Source organism: Leuciscus leuciscus (genome assembly GCF_965113295.1).
Source record: "Leuciscus leuciscus genome assembly, chromosome: 17".
Classification (NCBI taxonomy): Eukaryota; Metazoa; Chordata; class Actinopteri; order Cypriniformes; family Leuciscidae; genus Leuciscus; species Leuciscus leuciscus.
In genome coordinates this window covers 33,727,468-33,740,977 of record NC_138741.1, presented here as the reverse complement: position 1 = coordinate 33,740,977, position 13,510 = coordinate 33,727,468, and the positions used below count along the sequence as shown (strand labels likewise).

General features: G+C 38.4%; 2 protein-coding genes across 2 annotated transcripts in view; one reads left to right on the top strand and one right to left on the bottom strand.

The window, feature by feature from the left end:
• The window catches only part of trappc12 (trafficking protein particle complex subunit 12), a 28,242-nt gene extending 16,305 nt beyond the window's left edge, over positions 1 to 11,937 (bottom strand). Inside the window, exons 1-3 of the mRNA XM_082143469.1 lie at positions 11,863 to 11,937; positions 9,419 to 10,563; positions 6,337 to 6,453 (exon numbers count right to left, since the gene is read on the bottom strand). Coding sequence (XP_081999595.1) covers positions 6,337 to 6,453; positions 9,419 to 10,543 — 1,242 coding nt within the window. The 5' untranslated portion in view covers positions 10,544 to 10,563; positions 11,863 to 11,937. The remainder of the gene's footprint in view (positions 1 to 6,336; positions 6,454 to 9,418; positions 10,564 to 11,862) is intronic.
• A 125-nt stretch (positions 11,938 to 12,062) lies between these two features.
• The window catches only part of eipr1 (EARP complex and GARP complex interacting protein 1), a 48,297-nt gene continuing 46,849 nt past the window's right edge, over positions 12,063 to 13,510 (top strand). Inside the window, exons 1-2 of the mRNA XM_082143571.1 lie at positions 12,063 to 12,219; positions 12,781 to 12,864. Of these exons, the coding sequence (XP_081999697.1) occupies positions 12,178 to 12,219; positions 12,781 to 12,864 (126 nt within the window). The 5' untranslated portion in view covers positions 12,063 to 12,177. The remainder of the gene's footprint in view (positions 12,220 to 12,780; positions 12,865 to 13,510) is intronic.

Sequence of the window (13,510 nt, the reverse complement as noted above, 5' to 3'; positions counted from 1 at the left end):
CAAAAGCGCTACAAAGATTAATCCAAAATGGGAATAAAAACATAACAGCTCTGTAAGCGAAACAACGAAACATGAAGCGATAATGAACCAAGGAAAAATAAGTAAATTAATACAATGAACAGGTGAGGAATAAACAAAAGCTGTATGGCAACAATTCAAATGGCTATTCACCAGGGAATCATACACCATTCAGAATTGAATTAAGAATGCCTTTTAAAATCCAATACAAATAAATAAATAAAAACTACATAGACAACGAAAGCAAGTAAATTAATTTCATTAAATACGTAATAATTTTTCATTAATTCTATACAGTGTAACAGTGATGAATTGGCTGCTATTCTCATGAAAATTGGATCTATGAGACTAAGTTCAGTAAGTTCTGTTTATTATATCGTTACAGAGACAATAGCTCTGTTTCCTGATTTTGACCCACACAGTTCCCTCATTTCTGGAGAAACAAGTAACACCGACAACAGTTATCTGTTTCCTTATTGGCTTTTCTGACCAAAACAAAAGGGTCTGGCAGGAAAGCAAGCAGATCAGAGACTGAGGAAATATCACAAGTTAAGTGTTGTACTGTAAAGAAGAAAGAATTCAGCAAAGAGTTCAAACAACCTGCATCACCAAAAGAAGACTGCGGTATAGGCCCAGAGGTTAATTACTGAAAGCTATGCTAACCCGCAAGCGTTTTCTACATGCTGCACAGCAAGATAATGCTGTTGTCGCATGGTTATCACCTCGGGTAGAAAAGGCATCTGTTAATGTTTCAGACAAATCTGCTAATATGAAAATAAATGTTGATGTAAGGTCTATGGTGGTAAACCATCAACCAAATATTCTACTTCCTCTGAAAGCCAAAGCTAATCTGAATGCAATGGAATTACAATCTGAATGCCAATTACCCAACAGGCAAGCATTAGTGCCAATGTGAGGCTGAATAATGGATTCATTCAATGCAGATGGATTCAAAGAAAGAAATTCATACAGGTTTGAAACAACTTGAGGGTGAGTAAATGATGACAGAATTTTCATTTTTAAGTGAGCTATTCCTTTAAAGCTGTCTTTTGCAACTCTCTCACTCACTGAATACTTATGGGCTGCACTGAGAGAGATTCAGTCCTTTGTGGCCAAGAAAATAAGATAGATAACAATATTATGAACAGCTGGAAAGGAAGTCAGGATGGTGCCACGAGAAATAAGACCGAGATTAAGAGCCAAAAATAATCACTGGAACCCCGTATGGAGAAGACAAGAGCCAGACCAGAAGAAAAGAGAGAAATGAGCAGTCATGGGGAAACGAGGGAGGATGAGGTATCGTTCTTCTGTAGAATGAGGGATTTTCTATCAGGTTCAGATGAACGGCACATGTTGTGTTGTATCATGTATGTGAGACTTTGCTCTCTGTCTGAGCAGTGTTTACTCTGGTGATGACAGATCTGGATCAGTATCTGCACTAGTCCCAGTTCTAGACCATTTTAACAGCTGCCCGATTATTTGAAATGAAACCGCATACGATTTGACAAAGGCTGTGATTATTTTATGTGCAGCTTGTCAGTGCAGCACGGCTCTGTGATCAGTAGTAAATGCTGCTCCATCTGAAAGCCAGAGGGCGCTCTCGCACAGACACTTGAAATATGCCCCGCAGAAGTTTGATAGCGCACGTCATTCCAGGAAATCCCTATGGGCATCATACTATCACTTTAGCTGAATAAACAGAAGATTGAAACGCTTTGATTGATTAAACATGACTAATACACATGACTATCTATGAGTTCTTCAAGCCTTCTCTGGTATTTTCATGACAATAAAGTATAATTATACTTTAAAGGGCATGCACCTATTATGACCCTTTTCACAAGATGTCAAATAAGTCTCTGATGTCCTCAGAGTCTGTATGTGAAGTTTTAGCTCAAAATACTAAACAGATCATTTTTTACAGCATGTTTAAATTGCCACTTTTTGGGGCTCAGAAAAACATGCCGTTTTAGTGTGTATTCCTTTAAATGCAAATGAGCTGCTGCTGCTGCACAGAGGGCGGAGCCTCACGAGCTCGCGCTTCAGAGCCTGGACAATCTCATCTCACGGAATGATAACATCAAAACAGAAACTTATTTTTCATCTTGGTTTCATCCACTATTAGTACAAGCCTGCTTTAGTAGACCCCATCCGAATGATGGCCAAAAATATACTGATGAGTTCAATGAAGTTTACTGTACATCACACAAAAGATGAAGCGTTAGTTTTACTCCAGACAATCACTGTAAGAGCTGAATAAACACGTTTAAGAAGTGTGCATTAAAGTCTTATCCATAAACTCTCTCTCTCTCATTATCATCAACATATACACAGTATTACACAAAACACTCGTTACATCTAACAGTATACAAATACACACCTTTTCAGGGGGTGCTTAATAAACTGGTAAACTTTATATCCGTAGCGACTCGATGAGCTGTCATAATGTGTGCGCGCTCTCTACATTACTGCAGTGAACGCTGGTCAGTAACGCTAGGCCTATCGCTGTGGAAACTGTAAGCTGGATCACGAACAGTACAGATCCATCCTCGAGTAACAACGAGAGTAAATGAAGACTGCTATGTTCATTCTTACAACCGACAACAAAACACCTCAATCGCTTAGAATAATTATAAAATGTTTTTAATTGTGTTGACCTTGTTTGCTTGTTTTCAGTTGAGCATAAAAATAATTTTCTTACTTAGCATTTTTGTTTTGTTTTTCAGTGCAGATATCTAAACATTCTTAAATCAAGATACATTTACTTGAGAAGCAAAATGACTTAAGATATTAAGCTTTGTAATTCAGAGGGAAAACAAGATCATGTTTTCTTATCCTATTGGCAGATATTTTTCTTGTTTTTAGTATAAATTCACTTAATTTTGATGATTCTTTTTTTTCAGACTTATGTAATTGTTTCTCAAGTAAATTTATCTTGATTTAAGAATGTTTAGATATTTATACAGGAAATCAAGGCAAAAATACAGAGTAAGAAAATATTTTTTGCAGTATAATGACTGTATACCTTGAATGCAATGTTAGTCACTTTGGATAAAAGCAAAATACATAAATGTATTTAAAACACATAGGATCTTTAAGAGTGATACAATGCAGTGTCTCACTATATACAGAGGACTAATCCTGTGTGTGTCTCAGTAAGCCTCACACATGTTTCTCTTCTTGATCTGGCCTGTGAAGTCCAGGATCTGGGGATTAGAGCTCATGCTTCCACACTACAGGCTGCCTCAGCACTAACGCTAGAGAAACACACACACACGCAGGGTATCCTTGTCATTCAGTGAAGGACGTGGGCACAGCAGGCAAGGCTGTGCGTCTCAGGCCTGTCTGCATGTGTCTGACTCTTGTGTTCAGAGGTAAATCAGTGAGGCAGTAATTTTGGGCCCCTAGGGCTACAGCTGGCACTTCATGCTGCCTGATACAGCACTGCACACACACACACACACACACACACACACGTATATGTGGTTTATGTGTAAATCTCCATAGGTGTACCCATCACAGAAAACTTTCTGCATTATTTTGAATAATAAAAAAAAAAGCACAGTTTGGTATGTTTTTTAAGTTTTGTTAAATTTGGTTTACGAGGACACATGAAGTCTCTCATATACCATGTTTACGTTGTAATATTCATGTCATTATACACATTTGTGTCCACATAAACCGTATACACACACACACACACACACACACACACACACACACACACACACACACACACACACACACACACACACACACACACACACACACACACACACACACACACACACACACACACACACACACACACACACACACACACACACACACACACACACACGTGAAAAATGTTTATTTGAAATGTGTTATGTTTTTGAAACAAGTCTCTTCAGAAATATGACGAGAAAAAACAGGTATTTTTGGTTTGTTTACATGTCTTTGGTCCGTGGTGTGTTCATATTTCATACGAACTGCACCAGAGTTCATTTGGAAGTGGATCGAAACCCATCCCCAAGCGGTCTCGGTCTGCTTGTTTGGTGGCACCAGGGTTCGGATGGCACATTCACACTAATTCACTGACAGAGCAATCGCACCACAGTTCGTTTAAATCGAACCAAACATGCCAAATGTTAACACACCCTAAAGGCCTAAAATGTTCTAATAAAAATACTGTATATGGAGGTAAATATTAGGGGTGGGGGAAAAAAAATTATATCTTCCGCCGATTCACAAATTTCAAAAATCGATTTTCTAAATGTTTAATAATGTGATGATGTAGTGTAAAAGAAGTCTGGGTGCTGCAGTGTCGCCAGTTTAGAGAGTGCACAGGCTTGCAACGGAGGAAGCTTTATCAGTGAAGATTATACTTGACAACAGCAGTTCATTTCAATATCTTAACAAACAGAATAATGTTTAGTTTGGTTAGTCGAGCACACGTCAAGCTTTTCTTGCGATCTTTCCACGTAACAGGTAGGCCACTTCAGTTATTACATACAAGAAGCATGTTCAATGTGGCGCGAGTGCAAGCGTTTTAAATTAACGTAGTTATGAGGTGTTTATAATTTTAACTAAATAACTCCCGCTAGATCGGGACTAACAGGAGCTGCTGTTCATTTCTCTGCTGTTCGATTCTCGATTTTGAATCAAATTTCAATTCGATATATGCATAGATTTGATTTTAAATTTGATCAAAGATTTTAAATCTATGCACATATTGAATTGAAATTTTATTGAAAAATAAAGAATACATTTTAAATCGAATCGTGGGATTCCAAAAGATTCCCACCGCTAGTAAATATTGTCGTTTATTACTATGTGTATAGGTATATTGGTTCATAAAAATAAAAGGGAATAAATATAATTTTTCCTTGCATTAATTTAGTGAAAAAACATTGTGAAATGCAGGCCTTGATTATTTTAAACTAGATTTTACTTCTTGATACATTTTTTTTTAATCTTCATAGCTCCAGTGACTGCTGAGTTGAAATGATCATTTGGATGAACCTTTTAAGTAATTTTAGAGTAAATAAATAGATTATAGATATTATAAATGAAGATGGAATTTAACTACACTGTGAAAAGAAATGTTTTTGTAAATTGTAAATAAAATGATATTATTGGAGAAGCCCTAAATTAAAAAATTAAATAAAATGACTATTTCAGTATTTCAACTTCAAAATCTCCTGTTTAATTAAATGTGTTACTTGCTGTTTCTTTGTAATTTCAGAGTGAAAATGGTCAAATCCTACACCAGGTATTTTCAGTAGGCTATATATCACCAAGTTGTACTACAATATCACCAAGTTGTACTACAATATCAACAGTAAAATAAGTCAAAGCGTTTATAATGTGAGAGCTATCTACACAGCTGGGATTGCTGGATGATATTTGCACGTGGGAACGAGGAAAAGACATGTCTTGACTTCTATAATTTCAAGCAAGAACTTGTGTGAATGTCATGTGGATGTGGTCTGGAGTGTAGAAATCCAACACAGAGCAGGAAACTGTCACATAACTGTGAGTTACTGTCACATTCTGGTCGTTACTGGAGGTGGAAATATTGGCCCATCAATTGCTTATTGTAAAAAGATTTAATTCAATAACTATAATTGTGACCCTGGACCACAAAACCAGTCACATGGGTCAATTTTTTGAAATTGAGATTTATACATAATCTGGAAGCTGAATAAATAAGCTTTCCATTGATGTATGGTTTGTAAGGATAGGGCAATATTTGGCCAGGATACAACTATTAGAAAATCTGGAATCTGAGGTTGCAATAAAATCGAAACATTGAGAAAATCTCCTTTAAAGTTCTACATTTATGTTGGCGATTGTGCTGCATTCACTCACAAAAATAAATGTTGTATATACTTATGGAAGGAAATTTACAAAATATCTTCATGGAACATGATCTTTACTTAATATCCTAATGATTTTGGGCATAAAAGAAAAATCTATAATTTTGAACCATACCACAAATGCTATTGCCACAAATATACCCGTGTGACTCGTAATAGTACTATATTTAGATCATGAAACACTGCCACTTTACCAATACATTACAGTACAAGATTTTAGCTCAGATTTTTACCCCGATTTCCAGTCCGGAGCAAATTGCCACAAGCCTTCTGCAGATTTTAAACAGTCATAAAACAAAAGAAATGGAGATGGTGAACAAGAACACAAAGTGGAGCTCCGCCATTAATGCCACTCACCTCCAACCCTCGTTTTAAAATGTGACATGTCTGTCTCGGGCGGCTGAAATGATTAAAAAAATGGGAGCACGAGAAGGAACAATCATGATCTGCTACTCACTATTAGCCGCTTGAGTCCCAGGAAGTTCTGCTCCACTGAGTTGGCCGAGAGCACCTGTCTCTTCATTGCTGCCTGGTCACCCAGAAAACGCTGCATGAGATCTTTCACCGCGTCGCCCTGCAAATCACACAGACTCCTGTTTCAGAGCGTTCCCACACTGAGGACAACGAAACAGAGACTGACAGAGATAATTATTCACTATGTCTTCACTTTTATTTACTGCAGTTTAAAGACCCTATGAAACGGACATACACTAGTTTGGGGTCGGTAAGATTGCTTTTTCGTGTGTTTTTGAGAGAAGTCTCTTCTGCTCACCAAGGATGCATTTATTTGATCAAAAATACTGTGAATATATTTTAAAATATAATTTATTCCTGTGATCAAAGCTGAATTTTCAGCATCATTACTCCAGTCTTCAGTGTCACATAAACTCACCTAAAGGATTAATAGGAACACCATACTAATACTGTGTTTGACTCCCTTTCGCCTTCAGAACTGCCTTAATTCTACGTGGCATTGATTCAACAAGGTGCTGAAAGCATTCTTTAGAATTGTTGGCCCATATTGATAGGATAGCATCTTGCAGTTGATGGAGATTTGTGGGATGCACATCCAGGGCACGAAGCTCCCGTTCCACCACATCCCAAAGATGCTTTATTGGGTTGAGATCTGGTGACTGTGGGGGCCATTTTAGTACAGTGAACTCATTGTCATGTTCAAGAAACCAATTTGAAATGATTCGAGCTTTGTGACATGGTGCATTATCCTGCTGGAAGTAGCCAGCAGAGGATGGGTACATGGTGGTCATAAAGGGATGGACATGGTCAGAAACAATGCTCAGGTAGGCCGTGGCATTTAAACGATGCCCAATTGGCACTAAGGGGCCTAAAGTGTGCCAAGAAAACATCCCCCACACCATTACACCACCACCACCAGCCTGCACAGTGGTAACAAGGCATGATGGATCCATGTTCTCATTCTGTTTACGCCGAATTCTGACTCTACCAGGCAACATTTTTCCAGGCTTCAACTGTCCAATGAGCTCGTGCAAATTGTAGCTTCTTTTTCCTATTTGTAGTGGAGATGAGTGGTACCCGGTGGGGTCTTCTGCTGTTGTAGGCCATCCGCCTCAAGGTTGTGCGTGTTGTGGCTTCACAAATGCTTTGCTGCATACCTCGGTTTTAACGAGTGGTTATTTCAGTCAAAGTTGCTCTTCTATCAGCTTGAATCAGTCGGCCCATTCTCCTCTGACCTCTAGCATCAACAAGGCATTTTCGCCCACAGGACTGCCGCATACTGGATGTTTTTCCCTTTTCACACCATTCTTTATAAACCCTAGAAATGGTTGTGCGTGAAAATCCCAGTAACTGAGCAGATTGTGAAATACTCAGACCGGCCCGTCTGGCACCAACAACCATGCCACGCTCAAAATTGCATAAATCACCTTTCTTTCCCATTCTGACATTCAGTTTGGAGTTCAGGAGATTGTCTTGACCAGGACCACACCCCTAAATGCATTGAAGCAACTGCCATGTGATTGGTTGATTAGATAATTGCATTAATGAGAAATTGAACAGGTGTTCCTAATAATCCTTTAGGTGAGTGTATGTAACATGTATGTTTGGTTTTGATTTAGTTTCATTGTGTTTTGGTTCTGCTTTGCCTGTGTTCCCTAGTTAGTTTCCTTGGTTGTTAATTAGTTCTAGACATCTCTTGTTTTTTCTTGATTAAGCCTGGAACACACCAAGCCGACGGTCAGCCAGTTTTTGTGCGTCGGCCGACTAAGTTTTCTCAGTGTGTTCCAGACCGTCGGCAGAAATTGGTCCTCGTCTGCTTTTTTTCGGCCGATTCGACATGTTGAATCGGCGTCGGGCCGTCGGTGAGAGAGAGAACTCTGATTGGCTGTTCAGCTTAGTGCACGAGAATAATAGTCACAGTCATAGGCCTATATGTTAAGTGCGTGAACACAATTGCCAATCAAAGACATATATGTTGAGCGCGTGAACACAATTGCCAATCAGAGACATATATGTTGAGCGCATGAATACAATGGCCAATCAGAGACATATATGTTGAGCGCGTGAATACAATGGCCAATCAGAGACATATATGTTGAGCGCTTGAACACAATGGCCATTCAGAGACATATATGTTGAGCGCTTGAATACAATGGCCAATCAGAGACATATATGTTAAGCGCTTGAACACAATGGCCAATCAGAGACATATATGTTGACCGTGTGAACACAATGGCCAATCAGAGACATATATGTTGAGCGCTTGAACACAATGGCCAATCAGAGACATATATGTTGAGCGCTTGAATACAATGGCCAATCAGAGACATATATGTTGAGCGCTTGAACACAATGGCCAATCAGAGACATATATGTTGAGCGTGTGAACACAATGGCCAATCACAGACATATATGTTGAGCGCTTGAAAACAATGGCCAATCAGAGACATATATGTTGAGCGCTTGAACACAATGGCCAATCAGAGACATATATGTTGAGCGCGTCAATACAATGGCCAATCAGATACATATGTTGAGCGCGTGAACACAATGGCCAATCAGAGACATGTTGAGCGCTTGAACACAATGGCCAATCAGAGACATATCTGTTGAGCGAGTGAACACAATGGCCAATCAGAGACATATATGTTGAGCGCGTGAACACAAAGGCCAATCAGAGACATGTATGTTGAGCGCTTGAACACAATGGCCAATCAGAGGTGTTTAAGAATCAGTTCAACATTGCTCAAATGCTAAAGGGAAATGCTGGTATTGTCACATTTGGTACCGAAGTCGGTACTTTTAATAACATTATATCGCACACCCCTATGCTAGAGTAATCCTAAATGTAACATATTTGCCTATAATAAATATGGAAACGCAACTTTTGAATGAATGTGGTCTTTAAATGAACACCTATAAAAAACTAATTATTCTGTCATTATATACTAAACCTGCACCCCGTTTTTGCTTTGAATAAAAAATGTTCAAGAATCTTTACGCACCATTTAGCAGAATGTTTAAATTAGAAAATTGAAAATGTAATTTTGCGAAACTGCACTGACCTGTAGGTTGTCAAACTTGAGTCCAGGCATGGCCAGCTGCTCTCGCTCTATCTGCACAGGACTGATCTGCTGTGTGGCCACTGATATCAGAACCTTCCTGGTGTCGTCTGAGGGAAGCCAGGCGTCATAACGCTTATCCAGATCGCTGGTGATCAGAGCGCTTGCGAAAGGGTCGTCGCAGCTTGAGAACACGGCCTGGAGTTTGTTCACGGGCTCCGCGGGACTTTCTTGCGGTTTCGCAGCGACCGGGGTGAAGTACGTGCTGGTCGGCACAGCTTCCTGAGGCCCGGGGCCCGACGGAGAATCTGGAGTCTTGGCCGACTCTGCATTCGGGTTGCTGATTGATATGAAAGAGGTGGATGTGGTGAAGGAATCGAAGAAGTCCGAGGCCGGGTTGACCACGCAGTTATCCGTGAAGAACTTACTGAGGCTGGGACTGGGCTGGCACACTTGAGGGATGAGTTTGTTGGGGGTGTCTGTGTTGCCGATTGTAAAACTTGGAGATTTTACTAGCGTTGGCTGAAAGCCGTCAGGAATCAGGGCTTGTGTTTTGGGTTGCACTGCCTGGCTGAAGATAGTACACACCGGGACCGGCTCCTCTTTGGGGGACGTATCCGTATTCACCTCAAGTTCGGATTCCTGAACTTTGGGAGCCTCTGGGTTTGGGTCGTGCTGAGGAACAATTTCCCTTTTGTCATCCACCTGTGTAATCTTCTCCTCTTCGTTCTCTTCTTCCAATAAAGGCTCTGACGTGTCCTCAGGTTTAGCGGTGTCATCATCCTTTTGTTCTACTGTTTCTTCATCCGGTGTTTTGGACAAAAGCGCTTCCTCATCTTCATTCTGCCCCAAAAGAGAGTCGATGGGAACGACGTCCTCTTCCTCGCTGTTAGGGGAGTCTGAGATCATCACGCTCTCCATCATCTGGTCATACAGCTTGTCTATTAAGCTCTCAGAGTGAATGCTGTCGTCCGGTGGGGAAACGAACGCTTCGGCGTCCAGGTCGATGCTCTCCTCTTGGAAAGACGCTTCTGTTGTGTCAGTCTGGGGCGTGACAGAGGCTTCTGGCGTCTCTGCATCTATATCCAGAGTAACAGGCCTCTGAGATGGACCTTCACTGCTGTCCATGACTCCAGCCTGGATGTTCCCTGTCATTCCCAGTCAAACAAAACACAGATCAGTGAATAAGGCTAAATAGCTAAAAGAAAGATTATAGACACCATTGTGAATAAGATGTACACTTTAGCATTCTTAATACAGATATAATATTTACTTAAGTGTAAACTTAATGTATATGAAATTAAAATGAAGTATAGTTTAAATGTATTAAATGCAATTAGATGAGTGTTTTTACAAATTTATATGTAATTTCATATTTACTCCTTTTGTCTTTAAAATAGTGCACAGCTGAATGTACTGAAAAGCATGTATGATAAGCTAAAATATACTTTAATGTTATTCATTTTTAAAGTATGTCATGGATTTAAATATATTAAATAAATATAAAAAATTTGTAATGGAACATTTATGTTTTGATAGGGTCATTTTCTTTTTCCCGAAAATGTAAGTTAATGTAATCGCATTGGAATAAAACGTGCTGACTTTGCTCACACTGGGTATAACCACTTCCCAATTTTTTTTTATTTTTTCCCCCACCTTGTCATTGTCACACTTGTGGTCAAAAATGTCCAGCCTAAAAAAATAGCTTATAAATCTCTTGTTATGCTATATTTTCACCAAATATTCCTTTAAGTAGCCTATGTTAAGAAACAGTAAATGAAGTGTACTCTCTTTAGGAATTTCATTAATATTATATTATCTACAAGTACAGTATTTACCAAAAAAATAAAAATACAATACAAAATACAGATTTGAATTACAATACAAGCACAAATGACTGTTTACATTCAATACAATTAAAGCACACTTCTTTCTTTTTCACAAGGTCATTCTTACAGTGTTTCTCTGGTTTCTTCTCATATTCATATAGCACAAGAGATTTTGCTCTATCTATTCAATTGCTCGTTTTTCGCTGGAGTTTGTGAAATAATATTTAAGTAAACATTCATTTATCGCACTATTGATAATGTCAAAAGACTAAATAATAGAGGAATATGATTTGACAAATAAGTTAAGCCTTTTTCGTTTCCAAATAATACGAATTACAGAATGTCAAATGAGCTCCATTGATACATTGTATAAATAATGATAGAGAAATCCAAACATTCTGGAGGAGAAAATTAGTACAAAATAATTATGATTAAAATGCAGTTTATCAATAATACACTGGATGCATGTCTGAAGAGCTCTGTAGCAACAACATGATGAATGTAGACTAACATACAACAACTGTTGACTTGACATTTAGGTGACCGTCATATTCAACACAATACTTACGCACAGAGAGAAAATTACTTTATGATAAAACAGTAAAAACATGATTTTACCTTCAGTGAAATGAACGCTGTGATGACAGCAGTGTAAACACACGCATGCGCACTGACGTAAGAAGAGAACCCTACGGTGTGCGAAAGGTGTCAAACATCAGCGCTACGGAGGAGACTGGTATTCTCGAACACACTTCCGTTCGCAGAACACAAAGCACGAACTCTCAGAGAACAGTGTTACGTGGCTTTCCGTACGCCGTTTTCGTAAGTTTCATTTTACTCTCGCGGAACTGCTGTACATGTCATTAGTATTTGATAAACAGGAGAATGTTTTACTCTGAATTAAATCATAAATGAATAAATGAATGACTGAAGATGGAGGATGATGCACCGGTTATTTATGGCCTGGAGTTTCAGGTACTGTAGCTCTGTTTACCCTTTTCATTCTTCCACACAACAATCTAATATAGATACATTATGAACTGGTACCTATGTTTCACTGTTGTAATATTTACATGTTTAATATAAGATGGTTATTAAGCATGTTTTTATATTAAACATGATAAATAGAGAGATGTTCCGTTCCTAATATCTGTCACAAACAATGTATAGGCTAAGTATGGAATCAGAAGGTAATAAACCATAAGAATTTATAGTCTACTATGAATGCCATATTATTATCATATCTCTCTCTCTCTCTCTCTCTCTCTCTCTCTCTCTCTCTCTCTCTCTCTCTCTCTCTCTCTCTCTCTATATATATATATATATATATATATATATATATATATATATATATACATGGCACATGGTTTTGGTAAATTTTTGTTTGTACGTGCTCAAGAAAACATGAGCCCATCTGTCCTATAATATCCCAAAATGCAGGTAGGTAACGTTAGGTAGCAGCTGTAGGCATTTTGTGTCAGATATGTATTGTATTTTGGCTGTGTATGATTAATGCATGGACTGTCATGTTTTCAGGCGCGTGCTCTGGCAGCTCAGACAGCGGAGACAGATGCCATCAGGTTTCTCGTGGGCACACAGTCACTTAAATTTGATAACCAGGTGAGTGAATGTACATTCTTTTTCCCAGTTGTCTCAATGGCAAAAAGTGTATATATTCACCCCTATATGCAGGACTCTTTAGGACAGGTTTCTGAACGAGTCCAGTTCATATTTATTGTTAATTCATGTAATAATACACTAACTAGGACGATACCACGGAAATAAAGCACAACAAATTAAATGAATCTGTCATGGCAGGTTAGGACCAAATCACAGATTAACATGTAAGAGAAAGCATTTTTCACTTGTTGTTTTGTTACATCGGCCCTTGTTAGGACACAGTATTTTAGTGCATGTCCAGGTGTAATTCATGACTCTCCAACAACATTTCGGCGATTTTATTGTTGTTTATATCAGACTCTGATTTAATATTTGAAGAATGCACACATATTTTTTTGTTTTAATTTAGGCGGTAATTAGTTCTTACTAGTGACAAACTACAAATGACTGTTTGCAAACAGATTTCCCACACACTCCCCCTGTTTAAATACGATTTTTAGACTTTTCTTTTTTGCTTTCAGATTATAGAGTTGTTCTCATCATAAACTGTTTATATACTAATTGAATAATCTTTAAGATGTTTAGCATTTCTTTTAAATAAGAAGACAAAATAATAAATTAACAAAATAATATATAATAATAATAA